Below are 21,042 nucleotides of genomic sequence, written 5' to 3' on the forward strand. Positions count from 1 at the left end.
ATGATGCTTAAATTTGAGGGTATTAGAAGCAAACTTAAAAACCTCCACCAAAAACGGAAAGTTAGTTATTGATGCCAAAACAAACTATACATAAAAATCTACCTACCTACATAATATCGCAATTCAAAACCGTCTTGCAAAAACATATTTCAATGATACTACTTGACACCGCAAACTCAGCAATCCCCACTGAGTTGTGAAGCGTAATTAGAAATCTCACAATTCTTTTTTCAAAGTTTTTCGCAAATATGTCAGTAACTCCTTCAATGGAGATTTCTAAGTTTGCCTATAATACCCTTATTTGTACTTTAAAATTTTAGGTCTTTTAAGAATACTACACACATTATAATAGGTACTTTTTCATGTTTTAGGACCATTCTCAGTCGAATCACATCCTTGAAATATTGCTGGCTCTAAATCGATTTTTGAGACTTTTATATCTTAAGGAATATAACTATTATCCGTTTTTGTCTCCATCGTCATTTGTAGCAGGGATGGTGGATTACAACTTCCTCGAATCTCGTATTCAAATTCTTATTTTGAAACATTTTTACAAGTTAACTTCTGCGAGCGTACGGGTTTACTAAAAACATGAAATATGTTAAAACCCAAACCCGTGCGACTTTTGCTCATAGGTACCTCTTTTTTATCGCACCGAGAGTGTTTTATCCTTTGGAAGAGCGTATTAAGTTTTCAATGACAAAAACGTTAAAGTCATAAGTCCTGTAAACTCCTGTACTTCCATATGCTCTTATCTGAAATGTTTTCATCTTTGATTATCATAAATATGCGCCGGAATTTAAAATCAAACTCTCTTCTGAAACATAAAAATCCCATAACGCTTTCGGGAAATACACATTAATATTCGATGAATGTGCGTCGTCCTTCTACTATTTCCCCTCACCTTTTGTGTATTTGTGTTTATAAAATAAGGTTTCTCTTCAGTCCTTATTTAGGTCATGAATTTTCATTCAAGAAGTCCTTTTGAAGCATTCGATAGTAAAAAATAATACGTTATTGTATTTGTGACGTCATATTTACGACTAAAACACTCAAACAAAAAGTGGTTAGCTTTTGTCATCCTTCATTTGCGTATTTTTTTATAATATGCATGCTTCCACTTTCCATTATGTCGTATCCCAACTCAGAGCTCTTGGCCTCATTAAGTTAGGGATACGTCATTATTTTTTGTCATATGTATCTTTGTACGAATAAATAAATATCGAGGGTGGAAACGCAAAATTTACTAAGCGACATGTAGCCAACTTTAAAGAAAGGCCAATTAAAGTTTTTTTTATTTTTTAATAAGGTATCTCATTTTTAAAATTTTTATTTGAATAAAATGTTTATCGCGGGAGGTAAAATCTGACTTTTACAATGAAGTTTTGGTGCCGACCCTTATGTGTGAAAGCAAAGTATGGAATTGGAAAAACGAGAATAAAAGTTATCTCTCAGGCGGACGTGTGATAAAACTAACTACTCGTATGATAGGTGCTCAAATGTCAAGATCCGTGCATTATGTAAAGCTGAGATAAGCATTATCGACAAACTCAAGAAAGGAGTTATGAGTTGGTTTGGACGTGTAGAGCAAAGGGACGGTAAAAGAATGGCTAAAAAGATTTGCGATGCAATTTTGATGGATGCAGGAAACGGAAAAGACTAGGAAATACGTGGAATGACATAATAAACAAAAAAAAAGACGAAATAAAATATATACTTGTATAAATAACATGTACACATATTTACCAAATAGCATGTCAAAAGTCGGAATAATCATGAATGTAGAGGAAGCGCGGTCTTTATGAAAAGGCAGAGGGATATGGCGATTTATCCTCTCTGCCAACCCCACGAAGAAACGGCGTGATGGTTTGTTTGTATGAAATATAAAGTAGAAAACTATAATTATTGGTCTTATGATTTTGGTTAATTGGTAAATTTGGTGGGAAATTTGTTTATGGATGGATGAATGGAGTCTTAGAGCTGGAACCTGAAGCGTGTGAAGGATTATTTTGGCTCTCATGATAAATGTACTTAGGGTAGGCTAGGCTGACAAATTTAGACTACCAATATGTAGCGTAACTACCTTTACGGCATCCAATGCACCATTTTTTTTTGTGTCTAATATGTATTGCTTCGCTTATGCATACAGTCTTTTTTCCAGTATATATTGTACAACAGTTATTTTTTACGGGTCTTAGCGTTTCTTGATGAATTTTTTTCATTTTTATTACTGAGATCTTCAGAAAGTCGATATATCTTTCCAAAGTGGCCTCATTTTTCATTACTCCCTGTGGGTTTTCGAAAATTAAGTCATATTGCGCGCACGTTGCTTTACAGTTACACCTCTCGGCGATAAACATAGGACAATCGTGTAATATACGGAAGACGTCCTGAGAAATTTGTCCATCGAAAGGCAGCAACCATTTTCTCTTTTTTTTAAATCTATGGAGATATTTTCGGAAAGCTTTATGACCTGAAAGCATTTCTGTCAGCTCGTAAGTCTACCCAAAAGTATCTTATTTGTATGTATGTATGACATAGGAATAAATTACTTCTAACTTGAGAGCAAAGAGAGTTTTAATAGAATTGACGAATTTGAAGTATTTGGTCGTTTGCAAGATAAAGTCTAACATTTTTAGAGCCTTACTGGTTATTTTGTATTTGTGATAAGCAAACGTCAATTTCTAGTCAAAGAATATCCCCAAATTCTTGATCACTGAAACCGTAGCTAGCATATTACCAACAATTGAGTAATCAAAAACTAGGGGTTCTTTTAACCTATTGAATCGCATAATTTGGCATTTGTCAACATTTTAATAAGCCTACATCACGCATTTAAAGCGTCAAGATTTTTTTTAATAGTCTGACAACGTTTTACAGTTGAAGTGCGCTAAAAAGTTTTGAGATCGTCTGCAAAAAGTAGTAACATAACATCGTCAAAGAAAATTGTTATGTCATTATAAAAATAAATAGCAAAAATAGTACTGGCCCTAAATGAGACCTTGAGGTATCCCACTAGTGGGTTTTAAAACAAACAATAGAGAATTATTAACTTTAACAGCAAGTAATTTTTCACTAAGGCAACTGGTTAACCATGCCAAAAGTTTCCCTGCTAACCCCAATTGCTGCAACTTGAGCAATAATCATTTATGACAAACCTTGTCAAAAGCCTTACTAAAATCAGTATATATTGAGTCAATTTGCATCTTCATACGTAATGATTCACTGATATCGTTCTCATACAATGAGAGATTAGTAAGGGTTGACCTGTTTGGCATAAAACCGTGTTTATATTATTGATTTTAATTATATTATTGATTTAAAAATTTATTTTTTTTAAATATGGCCTACGAAAACTTTAGGTATAGTAGACTGGATGCAAATTAGACGATAGTCACGACGATCATCTATATGGAAAACGACTTGATGATAGTGATAAGTTGAATAAATTTGCAAGCGGTTCAGCAATTACTGAGGCGCACAATTTTAGAAATATATGAGGAATGTTGTCTGGACCAGCAGATTTATAGGTATCTAGTGCGATCAGTTTTTTAGTGACGTCATTAACTGTAATGTGACAATTTGAGATATTGAGCAAGCCCTACAAATATATTGAAGGAATATCCTCATCAGATATATCTTCATCATTTACGCTTTTGAAGTTTTGAAGTATTCAGCGAATAAGTCGGCTGTTTTTTGTGGACCATCAGCAAATTTACAATTAAGGAAAATTGTTGGCGGGTGGCTGGATTTGCCACTATTAAGAGACTTTCTAAAATTCCAGAAATATTTCATATTTTTAATTACTGAGTTTTCAATTTTGAACATTCAAAGTCATGTCTTGATATAAATTTACAATTTCATAATTTTAAAGTTTTTCTTCTTTTCCAGAAGTTTTTCATTTTGTCGGCGCAGCATGCAATAACACGTCAACATCTACTACTGAACGAAGAACGAAGCTCCTCCGTTTTTATTCCTTTACTTCTTTCGCTAAATTCTTCGAATGATTTAAATGATCGACCCAATCTTCGCAGCTCATCTTTCGATGTTTCAAATATTGTCTGCTGTCATTTATCGTTGATTTGAAGGAACTTTTTTCATTTTATTGGTTTCTTAGAAGAGGTGGACCTTTGTTTGAATTTCATATACGAAAACTTTTGCTTCAAGTTCTTTATTTGGTCAAAAGAATAGTCTTCGCCAGACAAAATATAAATTTCTAAATACGTTAACTTTTTTTAAAAAATTGGGCAAATTTTTCTTTTGCATTTTATTAAATAGTAATCTTTAGGTCACTATTTTTACTCTTGACCCACCAGATAATCCTAAGATAAAAGGAGTATCATATATTATAAATTTAAATATTAAAATTTTAGTTCTAATATCTGTCGCTTTTTTACTTTAACGTTTGTTGACCCAAAGGTCAAGAAAATGTGTCTAAGGGAGGCTTATTTGATAATGATTATATTGTTCAAATTCTTATCTTTCAACCATATTTTTTTTTTACCGGGAAGCACCCTGAAGTAAGTACAACTAAAACCTTTCAATGCCCTTAAATGCGGTTTAAATTTGAAAAAAATCATTGAATCGTTTTTGAACCGTCAAAACATTATAATTACATGAACAAATAAAATATCAACTTCTTTAAAAATATGTTTTCTTAGGTAACTAGGTTCAAAATCCGTAACTGTATTTTTGATAAGCAACACCGAAAACCATTTTTTTTCTTTTTTTCTGCAGCGGTCACACTTAGGAAGCCAAAAAAATACGTTCACTGCTCGCTGTCACGTTTAGAATAAACCCTATCGAAGAAAACCGATAAAAGTCGTGGGGGAGGAGATTGCTTTAAATTCTCTGTTTATTTAACTTTGTTTATAACATGTTATTTTCTACTTACTTTGAGTTTTTTTTTTCAATAGAAATACTTGAGTTCTTATTATTGACTCAAATATTTAATTTTTCAGACCATTTTCTAAAAGTCGTAAATAACTTGTGTTGGAAAAATGGAAATCGAGTTACGGTAGAGTGGGATTTGAATCTGGGACCCTTTCTTTTAGTTCTTTAAAATTCACTGTTGTCTTGCTAGATGCGGTTAAAACTCGTTTGTGCAACGGCTGGAACAAGACGCCTATGCACCATGAAATGCGAATATAAATATCGCTGATGCCTAATACATATCTTAACAATTTAAATGGTATCTTTAGCTGAAAAGGGTCTAGTATCAAACTTTACCAAAACGAGTTATTAAACGTTTTTCTTCATATAATGAAGCAAACCAAATGAATTGCTAATACTCCAAATATATATATTGGGCAAGAAATAGACGAGAACTTAAAATGGGACACTTGTACACAGCTAATAAACTCATAAACTTAATGTTTTTATTTAAGGCTATTAGAAACATAAGCAAAAATCATATTAAAAATGTACCGTGCGCTTTTTCCATCTCATTTAGAATATGGACTAATAATGCAACTAAGCGTCACAAATAAATTATTGAAGTGAAAAATCTATTTAAATAAATTAACTTTTACTATTCTTTTTTTCAATTATTATTGTTTAACGTATTGATTTTCTAATTCTCTAGTTTTACTGTTATGCTATGCTTATTTATGCAATAAATTTATAAAATAAAGTAAAAGGCGTAAAAGTTATTTTTAAGCTACCAATAAGAACTTTATCTACAGAATTCCTCAAGCCTTTGATATGCCTTGGATATGCCTAATATTCGACAAAACTCAACTGGACGGATTTGGAGATGGGTATCGTCATTCCTCTTCTCAGGAACATGAATATATAACAAGGACAAGACATAATATCACTGTCAATATTTCTCCCTTAAACATATTCGGTCAAAGGTACAAGGATTATTTTTTTGACAAATTGTTTAAAATTCTTGCCTAACTGATATTCAATATTTTAAAAGGCAAATCGAAATCTGGCTGAAAAAAGTAAGGATGGAAAGAATAAAATAAAACATTACTTGTGAAATATATATGTAAAATTTTAAACACTACACAGTCCTCCTAAGAACAGGTTTCCCAAGGATACATAAATTAATTTTAAATAAAAAATATTTCATATACATGGTATAGCAATAACAAAAAATATTAAAAAAGTCTACCTATATCAAACATTTTAAATGGTTCGAAGTTGAAAATAAAAAAAGGATTCTTTTTGGCGTTGGAATATCGTAACCTACCTCAAAAGTCAACATGTGTTCCGAGTACCGATTTACGGTAGTGCCTCACTCTAACAAAAAACGGAGCACGTGTAAAAGTGCGAACACGTGACCGGAAATTAAATGTCTTAGAAAGCTTTCTAATAAATTAAGGATCATTTTTTCAAAACACTATATTCGCCCCAGGTGGCGATTTAGTTAAAAAAAAAAAAAAAACCAGCTTCGATACGTATCTATTCCCTAAAAAAACTCAGCAAACACGCTTACAACCAGCTTAAAAAAATATAAAAATACTATTGTTTTTCGAAACTACTAAAATACTATCGTTTTTTCAAAACAATAAAAAAATATTTTCGCGTACATTGAGGCCTAATTTCATTAACTTTTGTTGGGTGCTAATGCAAAATAAAATAAAATTATAAACCGTACATAAATTAGATTACCTTCAGGCTTAGTTGTAGGGTGTACTTTTTTAAAACAATGATTGTTCTCGCGATTTCACGCGAATCATAACGAACCCTCTCTTGATAAGTTATGTTTCAGGCAAATGTCGAGTTTTGAAACAAACGGTTCTCAAGTCGGATTGAAAAAATATACACAATAATCACACTTAATATAATTATATTTACATTTATTGGGACACAAGTATAGTTTCAACTTGAGTTGTTACGAATATTTTATTTATTTATTTATTCGTACAAAGATACATATTACAAAAAAATAATAACGTATCCCTAACTCTATGATGCCAAGAGCCCTGTGTTGAGTTGGAATACAACATAATGGAAAGTAGAAGGATGCATATTATTAAAGAATACCAAAAAAAATAATGTTTTCATAAACATAAATTTAAATAAACATCTGGACAAATATATACATTTATGCAATGTCTCGCAGCAATCTCCTGCAATGGTCTCTTTAATTTATGGTTGTGTTCCATTTTTAAATTATGAATGGTTTATCTATGCTTTATATTCATGCCTCAATTTTTATCGCTATCGATTTGTTATTTAATTTATATTTATTTCATTTTTTTATATTATTATTATTACATGAATTGTTTAAGCGTCAGCCTGGCGGTGTAACAGTCAGCGCATTTGCCTACCATGCAAGAGGTTTCGGGTTCGATTCCCGTCATGGTTGATATGAAATATTTATTTAAAAAGGTGGTCTCACACTAGAATATTTCATAGTCCCTGGACTGACACCTGAAACGCAAAACTGATCATCTTACCTTCATAAAACAAAAATTATCAACATACGCTGCAATTTGTATCTATTTCAATGCGGTGTTCTATGCAACAGCAGGTGTGGAAATGCAATGATGATGATGATGTTTAAGCATCATTTTATAAAGAAAACTCGTGTAATAAAACAGGAATTTTCTAGCTAGTCGGGACCTGAATAAATGAACCTCTGTACATTTTAAAACTGTGAAATAAATAAATAAAATTAAATGTCAATATTTAATTACATTAAAATAAATCCAGCACCTTCGTGCACTGGAACGACTGTTCTGACAGATTTGTTAGAGGGCACCGGAATATGATCCTTAGCAATAATTTCTGTGAAATTATGATAGGCTTTATGAAACATGCAAAGATCGCTCCTTTTGTCTGTGCAGATATTATTTTATAATTTATCGTTCCCTGGGCCCATGTTATAATGGAAAGTTAGTTGAATTGTCTATAAAGTAAAATTATTGTTAAATTAAATAATAGAAGATTCGTATAAATTATAATGTTAATGAATATTGGCGATCTCCGTGGTGTAATGGCCAAGACTTTGTCCCACGCACGGTAAGTTCCGGATTCGATTCCCGATGAGGACACACAAATTAGAATGTTATTTTTCTTAAGCCTAGGTGTTTTGTGTTGTAATTCACCACTGTAATTAGGCTTCTAGGCCTGCTGTGGTGCAAACAAAATATACAAAAATACAAATACCTAATACGAAAGAATTTTAGAAATTTATCAAATTACAGATTCCCGATGAAGATACTTCAAAATTTCGAACAAATATACTCATTTTTGTAAATAAATTTTGTTTTTAATTTATAGACAGTTGAAGGCTACTTTGTTAACTTTCAATTGTAATCGCGGCCCTGTCTCTGTTTTAAAATTATTTAAGGGTAAGCAAAACTACCGATTTTTTTACAAGGTGAATGTAGGTATTGATCGATTAGTCACGAGTATTAATTTTTACATATATTTTTTTGATTTTAAAATATTACAAACATAATATATGAAAGTGTTAATATATGTTCCTTAAAGTTAAACCCCTTAAAGCTGGAAGTGACATTTGGTAAATTGTTGAAGAGAGCGGTTTGAAGTTGTAAAACTGTTTCAAATGTAGCTCTCAAGTAAAAACACAATTTATTGCTAAAATTTGGATTTATAAGCTTTTGATAAGAATATTCGATAGTTAAAACATTTAAAGTATGGACTATCAAATAACTATGGGACTTCAATGATAGAACAATTTTGTTCTAACCGCCCGGCGCGCGCCCTAATTCCTCCGCTGACTAAAGTAATGTAGAATATCGCATGAAAAACAATGTATTTATAAAATTTTCTTACGGCAAAAACATTAAATTACGTGCCATTCATTAAAACATAAATTATTTATGGAAATAACAGGTAACGACATGATATTAATAGCAATAAAACAGTAATTGAAAGTAAACAGTATGTGAAAAAAGGCAAAGTAAAATAATGAAATTAACAGCAAAAGAAATGACATAATGGTTCAGTTTGGTTAATTATGATAATAATACTTAATCTTGTGCAAAATCCCTCGATGCGTCGGAGGTAGTTGGTTATTGAAATTGTGGAATGTATTCGGTATCCACTGCTTAAATACCAGCAAAACATTAAATTTTGTTGAAAGCACGAGTATTATTACTGGTGTTTTAGAACAAGCTATTTTTGTAGTGGTATACTGGAGGCCTTCAATGTTTTTTAGCACTAATAAAATCTGAATATATGAACAAAAGGACATTCATAGCTCAATTTTGCAAATAATGTGATTTCCCGCCTTCCAGCTTTTAGGTACAGATATAAGCTTAATTCCAATTATTATTAAACGGTGTATATGCTAATCATCAATATTTATAAATTATAGATATTTCAAATTTACACTTCATCAAATGGTAACGAAAAAGATTAAGAAAAAAAAAATTTCGAAGAACCAGAAGAGCTGTTGATAATGGTTCGTGCAAAACAACACAATCACTGAACCACACTGCAACTACCGTAGCAGTACATTATTATTTTATACATTAATAAAAATGTATAAAAAATACCAAGAATATTTCAACAAATTAACCATATTGCAAAACAAAGCTCTAAGAATAATCCAGAAAAAAGTAAAAGCTAACTTAATCTAGCTCTTCAAGTTTTAAGAGCCAAGGTACCTGCAATATACACGTGGGTGAATATTTTGGTGGACCGTATCATGCTCTATAAATAATCTTATCGTTCTAGGTTTGGTCGGTATTCAGAGACGTGTGTAGGTTTTGGAGAGTGCACGGAAAGTGTCCACGCCTGAAGCGCTCTGGTAGCGACACACCGGGAGAGGCTGGGATGTCCCCCGAACTTGCACTAAACGGGCCCCTGAGTCTTCCGAGCCAACCCTACCCCAGCTCCGCCATCTCGCCCATACTACTGCTAGGTAAGACAAAGGCTTTTTTCACCAAACCCACACGCCACGATAAAATAAGGGTGGATTGATTTTTACTATAATATTTTTATTTTTTTTAATTTATCTAGTGCAGTGGGTAACCCATGACACGCGTATCAAAGATGACACACCAAGACATTTTGGGTGATACCGATCATTTCCTAAATATCTAGCGATGGCTTTTGTGAGACTCTCGGCATTGAATAATATCAAAACAAATTTAAAAAACCGACTCACTGATGAAGTTTGTAACGCTAACTTGTGTTTAAAATGTACGAAAAACCGACCATCAAAGATTTAGAAAATGCAATTCAACAACAAAAAGGTCAGTAATGTAGGAAAATATTCGTTTTTGCATTTTAATATGTCAATTCAATCAATTCAAAGAGAAAACTTTTTCATTTACCAGAGCTGCAAAAACTATTAATATTCCTGGATCTGGCACACCACCCGCGTCAATCCAGGTTTCTTCTGAATTTTTCACACGCCGAGCTAAAAAGGTTACACATCACTGATCAATAGCTACTCTCGGGTAAAAATCTTGAAAAGGGAAATCGAGTCTAAATTAGTTTGCCTCGCGGTGTAATGGTTAGTGCGTTTGCCTATCACTAAATAAATCAATGAAATATTTTTAAAAAATGAATCCACCCTAAGTAATTTTATCGCGCCATGTGGATTTGTAGATCTCAATCCGTCTGAAATGGGAAAATATGCGCTTATATTTCGACCAATAATTAAAATCGCAATTCCCCGTCCATAACCTCTTTGCGTTATATATTGTTTATTCATATTAATTCACGAAAAAAAAAAAAAGAAAAGAAATCAGCAAAATTATAAGTTGTAAGAACGTAAGCCGTGGTTTAGCTTTGCAAAAAATGTTGAAATAAGACAAGGGACGCAGCTCTGGTAACCAGTGGTGTAGTCTTAAATAAAAAAGTATCGGATGGCACCGCCACCACTAAAGTGAAGTGGGAGGGAAATGGGGGGTAGAGGGGGGGGGGACACATGTAAAGACTTCTGCAAGTTATCGGCAATAAATACGTTTGTTGTTATTTTGACTTGTTTGATAAGATTTAAATAGATATTTTTTTAAACGTATTTGTTCCTGGCCAGAGCCGGAGCGCCGCTCCGCTCAGATAAAAAGTGCCGGAGCGCCGCTCTAATGCGCTCCGGCCCGACTACACCACTGCTGGTAACAATTGTCATCAGCCGTATCAAACGAAGAGATACGGCCGAGTTGAAAGGTGAAAAGGCCTTTAAAAAACGAAGAACAAGAAAAAGAAAAAGAGATACAGCTAGACAAGCGTCGCACATTTTCAAAAGCAAAAATAACAATCTTTCACTGTGACTAGATCTAATTGAAGTTGTTAATAACTTTGTTAAAGTGGTTTTAGTTATAGCATTATTATGAAATTATTGTTTTGATGACTTACACGAGTTAAGAAAATCTTTAAAATAATGATAATTATAATCTCACGTGATTTCATCAGAATTAATGTTGTTAAATTTATATGAAATACAATAACAGAAATAGATGTTTGTAGCTGAATTAAATACGAGTACACACTGTTTTAGGTACTATTCGTGTAATTGCAATATGATCATAAAGTTATTATCAAATGACGACATCCGATACAAACACTACATATAATTAACCAAACCCACAGAGAAATGGGGCAACGAAAGCAGTCGAATTAGAGAGTAAAATCAGAATACACAGAACATGTGTTAGACCGATAGCCACCTACGGAATAGAGGCAAGGGCAGACACTTCCAAGTTCCAAGACAAAATCTCGGCTGAGAAGTTCAGAGATGCGAACTCTTCGATCCATAACCGGAAACACGTTGCAAGACCGCAGGAGAAACACTGATATTCGGAGCAAGAGCGGTAAGATAACGAAGGCGGTACTGGAATGAACATGCCAACAGAATGGCGGAGGACAGACTTCCACGTATCACACTTCAAGGGAATCCCGAAAGAAGATGACCCCCATGCAGACCCCCGAAGAGGTGTCTCGATAGCTGGAGTCAGCGTCCTAAGAGGAAACAGCAGCACATACTGATCCATGGAAAGGATGAAGAAGAAGAAGAAGCTACTAGTTACTATACATTAGTACCGGGTTCAATTTCCGACATGCCTGACTTGAATTATTAGTTGCATCTGCGTTATTTCACATTTCAAAAATATATTCCAGTGACAGTTTAATAAAGTATCCACTTTGGAAAAACACTGCTATCATTTTCGATTTTCAGTGAGTGAATTAGATGTCCCACGTAATAAAGTTGACGTTTATATGAGACAAATCCTAATAGCTGTAGCATCTGGCACGTATTGCTTTCACAACGAATACCATAGACCTCAGAGCAATAAGTCTTTCAACTATTTTTACATTTCCTTTGTCCGTAGAATTTATCTTTTATTTTAAAACAGCAACAATAATTTTCTTTACTCTTTTATAAAATTGCTGATAGATTTTTTTTCTTTTACATCTCACGTACTGAAATTTTATTTGTTTATCTCATCACATAATCCAATATTAATAAACAAATTAGTACTCATTGAATGGCTCTGTTGACTAAACCTATGTAAATAATAAATTTACATACTAAAACCCTATTTTTTAAATTTATTTCTGCTACATAAATTTAATTCATCATTAACATTTCCCTATGCCTGAAGTGGTGCACAGGGAAATTCATAGATTATAAATTTATAAAATAATATTTCATGTCCACCCTTCCAGGAACCCATAAGCTCAGAACCCAGAGAGTTGCCATCAAGTCGAAAGCACTCGTCTGTCGTCTGGGGTTCTGGTTCTATTTCACACACATAATTGTATTATTTATCTGCCCAGTGTCATAATGATCTTATTTCAATAAATAAAAAAATTCTAAATGAATTTTTATTTTTAATTATGTAAAAATGTATAGAAAAATTGGAATGTCAATTGGAATAAGTTTTGTTAAAGGATATCTCGCGGAACCCAAATTGGAATGGTTTCACCATTCATTTTAGGCTGCGTGTTAAATTGAACTAGTTATGCAGAAAGCAGTCAGTCCACAATTTTTTTAAAAATAAGATATTGTTGTTATCGGGTGCAGTATGGTCAATTCTATGTCCTGCTAAAAACAGCAAGACCGCTTTTGTACAAAAAATTGTTTTAATCACCCTTTGAAAATGGCGTCCATCACAAAAACGGCATTTCTCAATTGGCAGAAAACACCACAGCACTAGAAAAATCTTAACGAATTTTTAAAATTATTTAAACTGGTCAAATACATTATCAAATTCTTGTTTGTAATATAAAGAAAAACTAATATATTCATTGTTTATCTTTGTTAAAGTCAAAAACATTCCAACTGTTGTGTAGATTTGTTTATTCACTCTTTTCACAAAGGTGCTATTATTTCAGTTTCACTTTTCTATGGCTGGCTGCATAACTACGTTCAATTAGCGGTAAAACATATTCTAGATATTTATTTACAAACAAATGTTTATTGTACAATACGCGAGATATCTCGCTCGTAGCACTGAAAGGGTTCTATCAAAATATTTACAACAATTAAACATGTTAGGTGCTTAAAATCCAAATCTCTAAAATACTAAATAGATCTAAATTTGTTGCAACAGAGAGGCAAAACATTTTTGACTATGGAATATGGAAGTCTAAACAATTACAGTGCTTTTTACCTATTATTGGCTGCCTAGTAGGTGAATTGGTTCAGCCGGATGAATCTCACCCACATGATAAAGGTTTCAGCTCTTTTACTTCACAAAAATCAACAGATGAAAGAGTTTACGAAATGTGGATGGTGTAATATATTTTCTTTATTAACTTTGTATAATTTGTGGAAATCTGTTTATTAGTTCTGAGTTTATACACTATATCTGTTTTTTTACTATAAATATGTATGTAGAACTGTTGATTTCCCAAATAAAATAAAATAAATTAAATCAATAAAATAAATTACTTCCTAGGGAGGAGATCTAGCCTGTCTTCAAACATTTGGACAGACATAAAACATTCTTGTACTAAATGGATAGCCACGTACATAATTCTAAAAAAGTTATCCACCTCGCCAAGGTTAGAATATAAATATGTCTATCCTCCCTAGAGCATTAAATACAGCTCTTGTATCCTTACAAAGATATGATTGTACCGGAATATTGTTGAATAAAATACATTCGTGATCATTTCTTCTCACGATATACGCCGGCATTATTTGATCTCAGGTGAGATCCCAAAGAAGAATAAAATGTACGTTTGATATATTATAACCTACCGATAGTAGAGCTTTTTTTAAAAAAAAATATTTAGGCATATAAAAATACATATTACAAAAAAAATAACGACAAAAGACTAACTAATAACTTTCCTGACAAACAACTCGCCAATAATGTGTAGTAAAACCATTTTTAGAACCACCTTTCTCCAAGGAAATTTTATTATCTTGGGACCTAATATGTGTTGGACCTAATATATGTTGGGAATCTAATATATGTTGGACCCTAGCAAGAAAAGTAATAAATAAATAAAAATAGTGTGCGAACATCTGGACTAACATCTTATATAGTTTTGTAGAGAATAGAGATGAAAAAAATTAACACGATCTTATTTGATTTTACCCTTAAGGACATTTTAATGCCGCGATTACAAACTCCATCTTCATCAGAACATATTGACGGTATAAAGTAAAATCGATATTAATGTACGTAAATGTCATATGGAAGTCACTTTACTAAAATCAACAAATGGAAGAATTGAAGAACTATGGATGTTCAACATAGGCAAAATGGTGAATGTTACACAGTGTGTAAAGTGGACACTTAAACCAGCCAATGACAGGTCATAAGCCCTGTAAATGCCTTGACTTCCATATTCCCTAATTTAAGGTATTCTCCATCCCTGTTTATTTATTTATTAACAGACATTGTCCATGTATACAATTTATAAGGTTTAAATATTACAATAAAAGAGTAGTTTAAAACATTTAAAGAAAAAAGAAAGAAGCATTGACAAACATAAGGGACATCGAGACAAGATCTGGACTATTTATTTAGTGCTGTTGTAATTTGTTAATAAAAACTGAATTTAAGAGGAAAAAAACACTATTTGTCTGCAAAAATTTACAAATATTTGTGAATTTTGAACTATTTATAATTTTCATTATTAAGTATTTAACATAAAACATAAAAAAAAGAAAGTATGTATGTATGTGTACTATTTACATGAAAAAATATTAAGATTGTAGAGGAAAATAAACATGTATCAATTATGTTATTATACTAATTTAAAAAAAATAATGTATATACTAGATTTTAATTTATGTAATGTATTTTATGTATGATAGTTGTACGAATGTAAATTTAAACCACTAGTTATAAATACTATTTACAGAAAAAATGACGCTTTTTGATGACACTCTAGCTATGGATGATTGTATTTAACAAAAACCATCGCCATCCCACGGAATATTGAGATGTACCCAGCATCCCCAATGTCTTTCGACAACTCGTTAAACGTGTTATGCGCAGGTCATCCGAATTATTTAAACTACTAGGCAGCGCCTGAAACTAATTTTAATTTTTAAAGCGAGGCAAGGGACAATAAAAAACCGTAGTTTAAAAACACATTTGAAACTTAAATATCACGCGTAAAATGACATTTTCAGGAATAGAACTTGAGACCTTAAGCATGGTAGACGAACGCGCCTGTTTCGAGCATAGTATATCTTTTCAGGAACATATGTAGAATTAAGAATAGTCCAGAAGGAGCGTAGAATCATATTTGAATACATCGGCGTGTGTCTAAAAATCCCCCCACTATGCCCCACTTTCGCCGCGTGCATTTGTGATGTCACCGCGTAATGTTGCACGATGGAAAAAATATAATCATAACACAAATGTAAGGTAAAAAAAAAAAGCAATCTGTTAATTTCTCTAAAATGTTATTGTGCACGCGGAAATATTGATTGACACAACAGAGTAGATAAGTAAAGGGTCATTTAATTAGAGTAAATTTTTTTATATTTTTTTTTATAAAGGAGTTGCTTTATTATTTACCTTGCTTATAATATACAAGGTTTATATTAAAAAAAAATTGGAATAATTGAATTAATGAACTTTGACCTTAAAATATAAAACAAAGTTTATTTTACATAAAACGGATATTTTTATATCATGTTAAATAATATTTGATGTTTTAAAAGATAATGGTCAAATGTCGACCACATAGTTATTTAATCCGAGGTCCAATTTACATTAGTTCTCTCATTAGATGAGCAAAGTAGGGTAAAAAAAAATTTACTACTTTGGCAACACTAGCAAAATGTCCATTTTGATTTATTCGATAATCTGACAGATGAAAAAATAATTTTAAAGTAATGCATTTGCTACTTACACATTCGTTTGCTAATTACACGTGAAATGTGATCCCATCCTGTTTCTTTAAGATCCTAGCAGTATTTCTACACTTTAAAAGGACGCAACAAGGCATAGTTGAATTCAAATTAGGAGTTGCGTCTTGAGCGACGTTTACAAAGAAACTTATGGGTCGAAACGTAAAACTACTCATTTATGAGTAGTTTTATGAGTATTTATAAGAAGTTTAGTCGCCTTCTTTTTGATGCTCGTATGCGATTTCTGGACTATTCTTAATTCTATGTTCAGGAAGTAAAACGTTGACCACTGTTTTATCATTCCGAGGTTCAGTCAGTCCATGTTTCCGTGACTGATTTAGGCTGTAAGTAACTCGATAAACTTGAACGACTTCAGAATACATGCATAAGGTATATTTTGGTCTTAGGAAATATGACCACATTTCTGATTATCGTAGGCAACTGAAAGGCTCAAAATTAGACAGCGGAGAGACTATCACTCCCTCTCGCTTCTTTTCACTGTACTGAATAATCCTAACGCACCTATATACCCTCGTGAAAAATTTCAACGCTTATCAGTTCATTGTTTACTTCTTCATTCTAATTCTCAAAGCACCCCTTAATATCCATCCACAATTTATCTTCCTTCTCTAACTCATCCAGTGTCCTCGATGCGGCTCGAATGTGGAATCATCTCCCATCGATTATCAAAAATGTTACTAGAGTATCTCTGTTTAAATCTGTTTTCTCTTTCTTAATCTCTCCTCTTTTCCTATTTCCTCTTTATTCCCTTTTCCCATTGAGTAATAGTATTGATTTAACGTAATTTATGTACAAATACAGTTATTTCCATTTCTGTATATCTTTAGCTTTTTATTTTATTTTCTATTGAATATGTTCTGTAACTTAAATAAACTTTTATTTCATTGGGTGGTTGGAAGTAATTTCCATTTGGCAATAAGCCTGCTAATGTACAATTTACGTAATGTACCAAAAGTGTGAGGCTGATGTTTTTCATTCACATCCTTGTGAAAATGTATTTTTACTTTTTTTGGGCCTTCATAAACATAATATTATAACACTTCTCTAGTGGGCGCGTTACAGCCTGGCTGAGGTAATAACATTTTGGAGAGAGCCTACGTTTTACGAGTCACATACTATATATTTTATTGCCGATGTCGGCAACCTATGTCCCGGGCACCAAGTGACCCATTTGGTAATTTCAAGTTTGAGTTTCCCACTTGAGTTCCGTTAATATAAGTAGTACCAAATGATAAAATACAATTCTTTTATTCGCATAGATTCATGACGCGACAGGCCGAATGTAAGCGGAATACAGCGAAGCGTTCTTTCGGTGAATACATAAAGTTGTCATTAGAAATTCGTTGCTTAGACTTCAAATGGAATAAACGAGGTGACCCATTGATATACTTATAGTACATATATATCCAGTGTGTATATACACACCTCAATGTTTGACGTTTTATTCTTTATTTGAAATTGCAGTATTTTGAACTTCCGTTTTACTATTTATATTTAAAAATAATTAATTTTAAAAGTTGTTAACGGATAATTTTGTAAAATTTCTAAAAAAAACATGTGAAAACAGGAAGATGATCATTATTTCATCATATATTCCTGTTGGGCGTCGCTTCCTATTTATAAAAATGATATTTTACGCTTTAATTCAATCTTCAATAACATATGGTATAATAGGGTGGGGAGGAGTCTTGGACGTGCATAGTCGCTTAATAGAAATTGCACAGAAAATTATAATGAAGATAATGTACAAAAAACAAAGACTATTTCCCTGTAATGAATTATACGTAAAAAGTGGACTCCTTAGTTTTAGAAAATTATATTTATTTCAGTGCCTAAAATATGTTTACTTAAATGGGGAATTGTTTAGTAATCATTTTAATCGTATTAGTAATAGATTCTATAGTGTACTGTCAGTTCCAGGATGCAGAACTAAATTCACACAGAGGCACTCCTTACATGTTGGTCCAAGATCCTTCAATCTTTTAACTAAAGAATTACAAAACATTAAATCACTTGTACAGTTTAAAGTAAGTTTGAGGTCTTGGATTAGCATGGAAGGAACAGATAGACACCTTCTTTGATAAAATAAAAAATAAAATGCAAACTGCAAACTGCAAACTGCAAACTACAAACTGCAAATATCATGTTTTCGTAATATCAGCATATGTCAATTTTCATTTTCTTTTTCTTTTCTTTGTCTTTTCTTATCTTTTCATGGTCATGTCATACCATATTTATGTGCTATAAACATTTTAATAGTTAAAAAAGGAATGGCCCACGCTCAGATGCTAAAGTCCTTGTGGGCATTCTTTTAAATTTATGTTATAGCTTAATTTTAAGATGCATTTTTCTAAAGTGTATTTTTGTCATTATATTTCATATGTAAATTTATGTATGGAAAAATAAACTTCGATAGATAGACTTCGGTATTTTATCTGCGTTTGGTTTCAACTTACAAATCAAATCAAAAGTAAAATGGTAAGGAAATGTTAATATTATACCGTAGGTATAATTGTATAGTAGTTGGTTAATTAACATAGCGCCATTTTTGTGAAAATCACCTCAAGGGCACTGTACAGTAAATTAACGGATGAAATTTAAGTTCCTCGTTTCTAATTATGATATATTTTAATAACAGATAAGAGATCAAATATAGCACGGTAAGAAATTTACACCTCATTTACAAAATTAAGGTCATTGATAGTTGATGACATTTAAATATTAAAGCTAGATTACCGATCGTCTTGCAGCTATAAAACGCATGGACAAGTCGAATTCTACCAAGGAAAAAATAAACACTGAGCAGAAGAGTAAATTGTTCATAAAGTGTTCAAGTGAAAAAGAAAACAGTAAAAAAATCAAAAATTAAATAAATAAGGCACTTTTTCAATACTATGGTTATGAACGACACTAAAGAAAGATATTCGAAAGGTAGCTTTCGAAGATTGTAAGTAGTTACTGCCGCACATGTGGCTATCTAACAGGCTGCCTTGCTAATTCCTGGAATATGGTAAATGCAAATGTGTAGGTACCGAGGAATGATGCCTATTGTTCCAATGACTTGGTGTCCATTTTAGAATATATTTTATTTTTATTGGTCTATACCATGCTCGAGATAGCTCGCTTGTGGCGCCTAAAGGGCTAGTGAGGAACTTCAGCTCTTCGCGAAATCGTATGCCAAAAAATGTTTTCGTACGCACCGTAAAAATAAAACCATTAAATTAAGCGTTAAAGTACCTTAAAAATGTATGAAAAAGTACGTATTTTGTAAAATATTTCAATAAAAACGTGCTACTTCGAACGACGTCTCACTAGTTCATATGAATCAACGAATAAATAAGAGAATTGTGGTTTACTTATCGTCAACGGACCAATCGGCAGTACTGACTGATAAGAAGCGGAAGAGAAATTGAATCGTCACACGCGGAGTAATTTCGGAAATACAAAACTTTAAAAAATCATAACGCTGATAATACGATGCATATTTAAAAAAAAATATATGTTGGCTTAGTTTTATAGTCTATTAACAACTTTTTTTTAAACCACTAAACTTCCTCATTACACTGGAAAAAAAAATTTTTTTTTGAAACCTGACACCATTCCTGCTGATGCTTATGCAAAATTACTTCTTAAATCCGAATATAACCCCATTTTCCTATCACCCGCCGCGCCGTTTTCGGGTTTAACCGCCCTATTTTTTAGGGTCAGTAATTTTGTTTGGAGGGATGAAAGTATTATTCGAGCTGAAAAGTAGAGGTGAGGTTGTTGATGAGGTGAATCAGCTGAACATTCTTCATCATCGGTGGACGTATCATTTGATAGCCAAAGCTGTGGCATGAAGTCGGGGGTGGAGGGGTTATATTGGAAAGGGGGGCTCCACCAAAAACGATGACTGATTGGGAAAAACGGTTCATATTTAAATTCAAGAGATCATTTTACCTAAGAATCAGCGGGAATGCTCTCAGGATCCATTTTCATGCAGACCAGTGTTTCGTGCAACAATTTAGGGTCTCATTCACCATTATTTATAACGATGTTTGTATGTTGAAGGTCGCCGTTGGACCGAAGTGGAACTTGATGAAGAGGAGGTTTCTGATGGAAGCGCCTGCTCCAGTGTAGGGGGGGTTGGCGAGGGGAGTTCGGACGGGGCACCCTTCAGGGGGCGTGCTTCCACGGACGGCCACCTGCTTCCGCGCCCCCGTCGCTGGCGCTACCCGCCACCTTCGGCCCCCTCCTACCCGCCAAACGCTGACCGGAGGATGAGCATCAGCATGAGAGGAAATAATGCCAGCTATTGAATGGATTTTTAAAAATGTATCAATTATTGTAGTATCCATTATTATTTAATTAAATCAGCATTCGCATCCAAATCACGCTACTAGAAACTGCCAATTATTTACTCATTATTTTGGAAATACTGATTTTGCGTTTCAGAACCTGGTGGGTAGGTAATGATGTCGGTCACATACCTACAAAATATATTATATTTGTCCGGTCGAGAATTTTTTTCTCAAGTTTTTATTATTTTGTTTTTTTTTGCTTATACATTAACTTATGTTTGAAAAAAGCGTTTTAGGCGTATATATGTACACACTTTTATCAAAATATGTATAGATATTTATATAATATTTATTTATTCCTCAATCAATCAGATGTTGTACGTATATTAACGTTTTTTCCAATCCTCGAAACATTTCTATTCCGCACTTTTTGGTATGACTTCAGTACAACCAGCAATTCGATTTTCGTCTCATTTATGGTCG

At 32.8% G+C, this 21,042-nt stretch overlaps 1 protein-coding gene across 1 annotated transcript in view; it reads left to right on the forward strand.

The window, feature by feature from the left end:
• Positions 1-20,577, forward strand: part of LOC148281990 (uncharacterized) — a 53,401-nt gene extending 32,824 nt beyond the window's left edge. The window contains exons 5-8 of the mRNA XM_088225789.1: positions 9,664-9,850; positions 9,949-10,003; positions 10,973-11,103; positions 20,330-20,577. Of these exons, the coding sequence (XP_088081915.1) occupies positions 9,664-9,850; positions 9,949-10,003; positions 10,973-11,103; positions 20,330-20,577 (621 nt within the window). The remainder of the gene's footprint in view (positions 1-9,663; positions 9,851-9,948; positions 10,004-10,972; positions 11,104-20,329) is intronic.
• The last annotated feature ends 465 nt before the right edge of the window (positions 20,578-21,042 follow it).

Source organism: Micrasema longulum, unplaced genomic scaffold (assembly GCF_059751315.1).
Source record: "Micrasema longulum isolate JH-2025_06_02 unplaced genomic scaffold, ASM5975131v1 h1tg000386l, whole genome shotgun sequence".
Lineage (NCBI taxonomy): Eukaryota > Metazoa > Arthropoda > Insecta > Trichoptera > Brachycentridae > Micrasema > Micrasema longulum.